At 39.7% G+C, this 10,694-nt stretch overlaps 1 protein-coding gene across 3 annotated transcripts in view; it reads right to left on the reverse strand.

Annotated features, from left to right (window-relative positions):
* Positions 1-10,245, reverse strand: part of prom1a (prominin 1a) — a 135,661-nt gene extending 125,416 nt beyond the window's left edge. For all 3 annotated transcript variants that reach the window (XM_057849376.1, XM_057849375.1, XM_057849374.1), the window contains exon 1: positions 9,816-10,245. In XM_057849376.1, coding sequence (XP_057705359.1) covers positions 9,816-10,044 — 229 coding nt within the window. In that variant the 5' untranslated portion in view covers positions 10,045-10,245. The remainder of the gene's footprint in view (positions 1-9,815) is intronic.
* Positions 10,246-10,694: the final 449 nt, after the last annotated feature.

The following is a 10,694-nucleotide window of genomic DNA, read 5'->3' on the forward strand; positions in this document are numbered from 1 at the left end:
AGCTGCACTGGGCTTATTGATTGCACTGGAGCCATGAAAACGAAACTATCAATTCACAATGTGAGAAAAACAAACAAACAAAAGTAATGTTTAACGCAGGCGAGAGTTTGAAAAGTAGTGATGTAAAAAGTACAGATACCGACTGTTAAATGTAGTGGATTAAAACTAAAAAGTACCACTTCATATTTGTACTAAAGTAAAGATACGCAAAAATGTATATAATAAGTACAGTAACAAAGTACTTTTACTTCATTACATTCCACCACTGATCCTAATTTTAGAGCATCTTGCATAACTGGCGGCCATCTTGGGTAGGTCAACGAAAATCTTGCACTGGTGTTTTACATGTTACAAAATGTTGCTGGCATTTATACGTGAACAAAGTCACATTATTTGAAGTAAATAAAAACTTTTCACACCAATTATGGAAATTATTAGATTGTTTCCTGCTCCCACGAAACAGTGGTTAGGAATCAATGGGGCAACTTATGAGAATGAACCCCACAAGTAACAAGATGGTGTCAAGGCACCGCAGGAATCCGCAATCAGACGACCGAAAAGGTCGGAGCCCCCTGCGCCGTAACAGCACGGCACTCCGACGCCGCTTCTTTTGACTGATTGCGCCTCACCGTGGGAGTTTGTCAGGGAGATTGCAGATAGAAATGTCAACGCTAGCTCGTCTGATTGCTGGAAGCTGCTCATCTCTGTTCTGGAAAAGGTCGCTTTGCTTTTGGTATTTGGAGGAAAAAGATAGCTTTGGTGATAAATGCCAAAGGGACAAAAGTATTGGAACAGGTGGATGTTGCGTATGTATTGGAATGTTGGAGAATGTAAACATACACTCATGGCTATCACACAAAGTGAGGAATCGCAGAGTTACCCAAGTGATATTTGAATATTTCAGGAGAACACAACAAATTGATTCCCCCCAAAAATTAAAGTTGAAAAACGTTTTCAATATTCATATGGTTTGTGAACAATCCAGTCGCAAACAAGAAACTGACTGTTGTTGTGCTTCAGGCTTTAGGGCAGTCATGCAGTCAAATAGAATGCCTTCATAAAAACATCTCTCTCCCTTTCTCTCTCTGGGAGAGTGAACATCATTTGCCTTATGAACGAGAAGGAAAAAAAATCATTTGTTGATGAATTATTGGTTGATGACTTGAAATAATTAGAGCGTGTTACACAGCAAACACTACTAACAAACTGCTTTGCATTTGTTTCATGACTAAACTGCATTTGTGTCACGATTCAAACTCTGAGATGACAATAAATTATGTCTTGATAACAATAGCTCATGTTGGTGTAGCTTGATCAACATCAGGATCAAATTGTGATACATAAAGATGGCACATTACAATAGTAGAATCAATATTCTACTCTTAGAGATAGCACTACAATATACACTCACCTCCACTTTATTAAGTACACCTGTCCAACTGCTCGTTAACACTTAATTTCTAATCAGCCAATCACATAGCGGCAACTCAGTGCATTTAGGCATGTAGACATGGTTTAAGACAATCTCCTGCAGTTCAAACCGAGCATCAGTATGGGGAAGAAAGGTGATTTGAGTGACTTTGAACGTGGCATGGTTGTTGGTGCCACAAGGGCTGGTCTGAGTATTTCAGAAACTGCTGATCTACTGGGATTTTCACACACAAGCCTCTCTAGGGTGTACAGAGAATGGTCCGAAAAAGAAAAAAATATCCAGTGAGCGGCAGTTCTGTGGGCGGAAATGCCTTGTTGATGCCAGAGGTCAGAGGAGAATGGCCAGACTGGTTCGAGCTGATAGAAAGGCAACAGTGACTCAAATAACCACCCGTTACAACCAAGGTAGGCAGAAGAGCATCTCTGAACGCACTATACGTCGAACTTTGAGGCAGATGGGCTACAGCAGCAGAAGACCACGCCGGGTGCCACTCCTTTCAGCTAAGAACAGGAAACTGAGGCTACAATTTGCACAAGCTCATCGAAATTGGACAATAGAAGATTGGAAAAACGTTCTGATGAGTCTCGATTTCTGCTGCGACATTCGGATGGTAGGGTCAGAATTCGGCGTCAACCACATGAAAGCATGGATCCATCCTGCCTTGTATCAACGGTTCAGGCTGCTGGTGGTGGTGGTGTAATGGTGTGGGGAATGTTTTCTTGGCACTCTTTGGGGCCCCTTGGTACCAATTGAGCATCGTTGGAACGCCACAGCCTACCTTAGTATTGTTCCTGACCATGTCCATCCCTTTATGACCACAATGTACCAAACTTCTGATGGCTACTTTCAGCAGGATAATGCGCCATGTCATAAAGCTGGAATCATCTCAGACTGGTTTCCTGAACATGACAATGAGTTCATTGTACTCAAATGGCCTCCACAGTCACCAGATCTCAATCCAATAGAGCATCTTTGGGATGTGGTAATAAAGTGGCTGGTGAGTGTATATATATAAATTAGGCCTGAATTATATTAGAAAAATTTAACATTGCCATATCTCCACACTTTTTGCATTGGTTTCACTGGTGCGCCCAACCTTTTCTTAAGGTGCACCAGCACAAAAGGTAGGCACGCCCACATTTTTCATTGCATCACCTTTAACGCCATACTTTTAATCACTCTCCATAACATTTGTATCATTCATATGAGTTGAGCCCACTCAAATTCACTTACGCTTTAACGCTCACGCTGCCGACAACAGCATCTAGACTACAAACTTTGACGAAACGATGACTGACATATTCGTGCCTTTGATCGTAGCGTTACAGAGCCTTCACTTGCCAGATCAAAGCTCCAAACCTGTCAATCATTGTTAACTTTAACTAGCAAACTCCTAGCCTGGTACACCAGACTCACCGCTGTTCCAGCTATTGAGTCTGGCGACCTTTGAGCCGATCAAATTTCCAGGGCGGAGCAAGCCACAGCAAACAGACAGCGGAGTGGACCAATCAGCGACAGGCGGACGTGACGTTGGTAATGCGACAAGAAACTAGCACGAGCGGAGAACGGAGAAGTTTATTCAACATGGCTAGCGTGAGACCGACTGTTGTCGATGACTTATGTTAATATGTTTTTGGTAATTCAAAACTGATTTTACCACGGATTGGAACATATCTCCTGTTCGCCATCTGTGTTGTTGCGGAGACGACTTCCGACACGCAAGAGTGACGTTGCTCGGTAAGAAGACGTCAAGCAAATAATCAAATTTAATCGGACGGATAATTTGGTTTGGCTGGAGAGGCCATTAAGGAGTTGCCTGGTACACCAGACTCACCGGTGTTCCAGCTATTGAGTCTGGCCACCATTCAGCGGATACAATTTCCAGGGCGGAGCAAGCCACAGCAAACAGACAGCGGAGTGGACCAATCAGCGACGGGCAGACGTGACGTTAGTAAAACGACGAGGGCAGGACGAGGGACTTGCGCGAGGAAGTAAACATACGAGGAGAGCGGAGTTTATTCAACATGGCTAGCGCGAGACAGACTGTTGTCAATGACTCGTGTCGATGTGTTTTTGGTAATTTAAAACTGATTTTACCGTGGATTGGAACATATTCTCGGCTATCCCGTTCGCCATTCGTGTTGTTGTGGAGACGACTTTCGGCGCGCAAGACTGACGTTGCTCGTGAAGAACACGTCACGCAAATAAACAAATCTGATTTGTCGATTGATTTTGTACGTGCTCGAGAGGCCGTTAATGGGATGGTTCCCAGACTTTTCTCTCAGTGTTTGAAAAATACAGGGAGAACAGTCTGGCCGTGCCAGGCAAATTAAGGAGCGGGGTCCCAGACTATTCTCACTGTGTTTGAAAAATACAGGGAGAGCAGTCTGGCTGTGCTAGGCAAGCAAACTCCAGCTGCACTACTAACCAAAGAATGCAGCAGGAGGGAGAGTGAGAGGTTGTATGAGCATGAAGCAGAAAAACATACTAGTAAATATATTTTTTAAATTAAAAACCCGATCCTTCTCACCAGAATCCGATCCTGTAAATAATGGCGCAATCGGCCTGATTTCCGATCACATGATTGAATCGGGACATTCCTAATCACCGTATCGATAAATTGCCACACCTGTAATTTTTAGTCCCAATATTCTACTTATGCGATTCAGTTCTAGTTTGATATCAAATGCTGGTGTATCATTATTGTACCACTTATATGAAGGTGTTTTTTACACTGAACCCTAATTGATAACAATTAAACACATTGATATTTGATGCTTATATACGGTATTGGCCCGAATATAAGACGGCCCTGATTATAAGACGACCCCCTCTTTTTCAAGACTCAAGTTTGAAAATTAGACTTTTTGAACATCAAATTATTTTTTATACAGAAAATAATTACAGTACATCTGAAACAAATGATAATAACAGTATATTTGAGAGAAAAAACTTGCAATGAATGGCTTCTGGTTTTTGAAATGTAAATAAGCAAACCTATTGTGATAAAACAACAAAATTGCAATAACTGCATTAACCATCAAAGTGAAGTCTAACTGTAACTGTAGTCTTGAAACAAATCTGAATAAGAAAAACATTGCAATGAAATAATGCAAACTGGCCAAACTTGAGAGTAGCTGAGATCTGTCATAACAGAACATCGCTTCAATGATATCTGGCGCCATCTAGCGTCGTAAATGGGTATAATGTCTAAACTGCAAATGTAAGGCGACCCCTACTTTTTCAGTGTTATTTCAATGCAAAAAACCCTGTCTTATATTCGGGCCAATACGATATTGTGACTGTACCATTAAAAGATCACTATATTGATTTCTAATAACACAATAAATCAATACACATGACAATATCATCCATACTGTTATCAGTATTTCACATGTCTGGGTAGCTCTGAAGTCAGTTCATGTACAGAATGAATGAGCGTCTTCCTGATGATGGTGGACAGAAAAGCCCAAGGCAAAGCGGAGACGGATGAAGGCACCACTGAATATTTGGGCTTAGTCACTGATACATGCTCACAATGGAACAGTGGCCACACTATTCGATGACTGAAGCAACAAACAGACAACAACAACTAGTCCCGCTAGTACATGACATGAGTGGTCATTTGTAACACAAAACCACAAGCAGCCATTGTGTGCAGCCTCAAAGTGTTTGAGTGGCTTCCCGTGGTTGGACCCATTAGACAACCCATGGATTTTTCAAACTATCAAAGCCCCAAAATTTGTCAGCAAAAAAAAGAAATCTATTAATTTGATCAGAGAAACAAGTTAGTCTAGCACTTGCATAGAGTGAAGGCTTTAAACAGCATATGGGGCAAGGCATTATGGGATTTAGCCAGTTAACAAGGTGACTCACCGAGCTGCTAATCTGCAAAATGTCCTGTAGATTTAGATGAGGAGGCCATCTTCGTACATCCCGAGACCCCCGTTAAAAACAAACGCGCATGCATGCTCAGCACCATTAAACACACACACACATCAGCGTGTGTGTTTAATTGCATTATGTGTTAACTAATAGCATCACACCCAAAAAACAAGAAGGGCATTTTAACTTAATAGCGTCTATTGACGGCAGCAGACATTCAATCCATTTGAACTAGTAAGTGATTCACTGCCAGCGCTTCTAGTTCAAATGTATTGGAAACCTTTTGCTGTCTATGACAGTGAATGACTTAGTTTGATTAAAACAACATTTTCCATGTTTGACACTCTTAAGCTAGGTTGATACAACAGGTCTTAATGCACAGTTCCGATTTTTTGTCATATCTGTTTTTTGGGCGTGCCCGTTCAGGCAGCCTTTGTCCATTGAGCCCTTTCAAGTCTTACGTATGCGCACTAATTTGTAGTCCGACACATGCTGAGCAAACTGACCCGCATACACAGAAAATTCAAAACAAATGACTACACATGCTGGCTGTACGTCATTCCAGGGTGATCATATTTTGATTTCTAAAAAGAGGACACAAATAAAATACATTAATAATCCCTGTTTAGCATTATATTCAAAGTTTATATGGATATATAGAACGCATGCACACACATAAATCAGTTTGCCCCGACTCGGCCATGTAAGCAATACTGAAATATTGCTTATTTGGCGCACAGAAAGAAAACCAAGCATTATCCAGCTTATCCTTTTTTCATTTTATCTATTTTTTTATGACTGTGGTCAAGCCCGCTTTCTGCGTAAAAGCCGAGTTCAAGCTAGGCGCTAATGCTAATGCACAGCTATTGCTGCCGTCCTGCCTGCTGCTCTCGCGCTTTGCTGACGTAATTGCTGCATGAATTCAGATTTGGGAGACTTGACAGTCAGACCACCGCCACATTCTAGAAAAATGTGGCCCAAATCGGATTTAAACCACATACGAAAGTGACCCTGATCGGATTTGAAATGGTCCACTTCTATGCGACTTGTCTCATTCAGACGGTGAACTTAATGCCTCTCTTGAGTCGGAAAAACACGAAAATCACTGATTTGTACATTAAGACCTGCGGTCTGAACCAGTGTTGTTTTTTGGCAGCTCTTTGAATTTTCGTCTTAGTCTTTTGGACAAAAATGCTTATTCGTCTTAGTCATATTTTAGGTTTTTCAAAATGTGTTCATCTTCATCTAGTTTTAGTCAACGAAAACTCAAATTTCGTGTAGTTTAGTCGACGATTCTCAAAATGTTTTTTTTTGTATAAACTTTAAACGTTTTAGTCCATGAATAAATACTAAGGCTGTCAAACGATTAAAATCTTTAATCGAGTTAATTACAGTTTAAAAATTAATTAATCGTAATTAATCGCAATTCAAACCATCTATAAAATATGCCATATTTTTCTGTAAATTATTGTTGGAATGGAAAGATAAGGCACAAGATGGATATATACATTCAACATACGGTACATAAGTACTGTATTTGTTTATTATAACAATAAATCAACAAGATGGCATTAACATTATTAACATTCTGTTAAAGCGATCCATGGATAGAAAGACTTGTAGTTCTTAAAAGATAAATGTTAGTACAAGTTATAGAAATGTTGTATTAAAACCCCTCTTAATATTTTCGTTTTAATAAAATTTGTAAAATTTTCTATCAAAAAATAAACTAGTAGCCCGCCATTGTTGATGTCAATAATTGCACAATGCTCATGGGTTCTTAAGCCCATAAAATAAGTCGCACCCAAGCACCAGCAGAGGGCGACAAAACTTGGCATTGCACTGTGCTGTCATTTTAATCTGTTTGAGCGGGGCATGTGCGTTAATTGCGTCAAATATGTTAACGTGATTAATGAAAAAAATTAATCACCGCCCGTTAACGCGATAATTTTGACAGCCCTAATAAATACATAAATAAAAGGTTTCCAACAATTTTGAATGAACATTGAAAACGAGCACATAATTGTAGAGTCTACAAGGACATCAACATCTTTATGATGGTAATACACACTTAGCAGGAAAACAGCACATTATTTGCTATTAATTAAACACACCTGGATGCCACGAACTATATGTAAAAAGTTTTTCAAGAGTTTAAGAAGACATTCACGGGGTTACCGCACTAAATGCTAATGCGAACGCCATGCTAATTCTACAAGTTAGTTGAGTGTGTGATGACTCACTCAGTACAGACCTTTAAAGGCTAAAGCAACATGGCATAGCCAAGATAAGAAAACAAAATTTACTAAGCAGCACCTGGAACGTTTCACAAAAGGAGCCTGGAATTGGTACACGCTTAAGCCTGTGTGTGGACAGGGGGATTGGGGGGATGCGCAGCACGTCACATAAGTGACATGACCAAATAATGCAAAAATGCGTGCCAACTACACATACGATAGAAAACCTCACACATTGTGAACTTATGATGAAAACTATCGAGAATTTCTGTCTTGTTCTCGTCTTGTCAGATGACAATTGGCATCCATCTTGTAATGTTTTAGTCCCCGAAGACACATTTTTTAGCTCGTCATCGTGAAGTCATTGTCATGAAAAAATTGTTCGTTGACGAAATATTTTCGTTATCGTCATCGTTAACGAAAACAACACTGGTCTGAACCTAGCCTTAGTCAGCTGTGCAATGCTAACATGCTAACATGTTGTATGTAGGGGAACAAAGACAAAAAAATAAAAGATTATGAAATATACGAGTAGGACTTAACCCAACTAGGATTTAAATCAGGGCATAAAAAGGCAAAAAAAAAAAAGCAGAGCAGCATTTGTCTAACAGAAAAAAATCATTATTTGAACACTATTATAGCTCAAGTATCATTACACATTGTTTTGAGAACTTACCCTTGCCGCCTAGAGACCTGGGTCAGGCTCCTAGTCCCCACCTTAGTTCCGCCGTTGGTCTGCGCAGTTTTTTGATTTTGTTTGTTTTAACGTTAATCACTAGACATAATGTGCACTTCACTGACTGGGAAGTATTTTAAAGTCATTTCCTTGTTTACTTATTGGCCAGCATTGAGAGCACCTAATGTCAATTCATTTTGACTGGGAGGTCAGTCAAAATGAATTGTACATCTAGCGCCATCAATGACACTAAAACATGGCCATTCAAAGCCAGCCCTCCCAGTTTAAATGATTTGGACGTCTACCGCTGTCAATGGCAAGCAGTTATTTGTCACAAGACATCCTCTTTTTTGCAAGCACCACAGAATAGTGTGTTTTGTGGCTACCTGAACACAGAACTTACAAGAAGAAAGATCAGATTCCCATCTTTTTCATTTTTTGGTGATGAGCAGTTGAACATCATGAGCAACATTGTTAATATGTCTTTGATGGTGAATGACTTATGAAAGACAGTCATTTGTTTAGTGCTGCAACGATTGATTGATTAACTCAAGTAAATTGATTACAAAAAAAGCTTCGAATCAAATTTTGCTGCTTCGAGTATTCGTTTAATTAAAGTGTTGTTGTAATGGTTTGTTTTGAAAGTGTTTGCGTTTAGTTTTATTGAGTTGGGTGGATACACTGCCCTGTAGTGGCAACAGTGAATATGACAACGGACTTACTTAACATGGCTGAATAAAGCTGCTCCCTGTTAAGACCAACATAGGTTTTTGCTTGAGCTAATGTGTTTTTTTTATGCATTCATAATTTAGTTTACAGGTATAATTACCCGTTTTTTTTTTTTTTTTTTTTAAATATGTGTTTGAACGATTTGTTAAGAGCATTGTTATAAAAAAAAAAAAAAAAGTTAGCATTTTATAGCATCTAAGATACCGTACTTTTGCTTTGCAAGTTAGCCAATTATTCTCTTGTTGTACTTAGATTCTCATTTATTCTTTTTTTTTTTTTTATACAGTTTGAGGCCAAGATTAGGTATTTTAATTTATTTTTAAATGCTGCATAGTTTGAAGAAACACTCAGGAATTTGATTTTGTATTCACATTTAATGCTCTTTTAAAAGTGCAATCTTAGCAAGCCTTTGTTTTACAGCTCCGAAAATTAATTCTGCAGCCCATTAAATGGTCCTAATCTGAATACTCGATTATTCGAACTAACTAGTTGATAATCGAATACAAAAATAATCGATAGCTGCAGTTTTACATTTGTTTGCATGATTGTTGCAATAATATAGTGTTTGTTTTTATTTACAGAAATGTTATACTGAAATATTCTCTGAGGAAAACAAAATATAAACATTGTTTATTTTTCCATTTATTAATAAATTGTTTTCTCTTTAATAGTTGCATCGTAGGATATTGTAGATTAATTTCCTGGCCCACATATCGATAATTGTATCATCATATATGGTGAGAGTTGGATCGCAAATCGTATGTATCGGAAGGTTCCCACCCCCAATTTTATCTCATGCTTACTTGACAAAATAAAATGAATCCTTGAAATGAAAATCGCAAAGTATCTTGCCTACCTTGCGGGAAATCATTGGGTTGCACCACGCAGAGGAAAGTGTGCACCAAGTGGAAGAGAATGCCGATGGGTCCCGGTTCGTAGTGGGCCACCGTTTCGTACACCCCCGCGGGCACGTAGCCGAAGTCCAACTTGACCGGCGGGGGTGGAAGCCTCCGCGGCTCCGGCTCCTGGAGTTCCCCGGAGCCCAGGAGCATGCAGAGAAGAACCAGGATTCCGCTCTTGCCCATGATGAGTCCGTTCAGAGACAGCGTGGATCTTCCGGGTAGTGGCTCAGGTGAACGGCTTGTGATTTTAAGAGTGTCCGGTTCGGAAGCGCCGGTTACCGGCGAATGGGCATCGCTGTTCCCCCCGCCGCTGCGGTTTGAGCCTCCGCGCCGGGAGATCCTCTCTCCGCCGTCTCTTTTCTGCGATGAGAGTCCCCACGCGAACACGCGCTCACGCTGACGAGCGCAACGACGCCTTCACAGCACCCAGTGAATCGCGGGAGCGTGCCCTGAAGGACGCCCCCTGCCGCAGAGAAGAGGTAAGGCACGGCAAGCCTCATTCTGAAAATACATTTTTTCTTTCTAAAGTGTATACAGTGATCCCTCGTTTTTCAGTTAATGGGGACCAGAAGCTACCGCGATAAGTGAAAAACCGCGAAGTAGTACAAAAAGTAGTTTTTTTGTGTGTTTTCAATGTATTTATTCAGATTAAGCATTGGAAAGATATATATATATATATATATATATATATATATATATATATATATATATATATATATATATATATATTCACCCCCCCCAGGGTTTAAATAAAAAAAAAACATATACAAGTATATACTGTATATATTTTATTTTTTAATTTATTTTTTATTTTTTAAAATTTTAAACATGTT

The sequence above is a fragment of the Corythoichthys intestinalis genome, chromosome 11 (genome assembly GCF_030265065.1).
Source record: "Corythoichthys intestinalis isolate RoL2023-P3 chromosome 11, ASM3026506v1, whole genome shotgun sequence".
Taxonomy (NCBI): Eukaryota; Metazoa; Chordata; class Actinopteri; order Syngnathiformes; family Syngnathidae; genus Corythoichthys; species Corythoichthys intestinalis.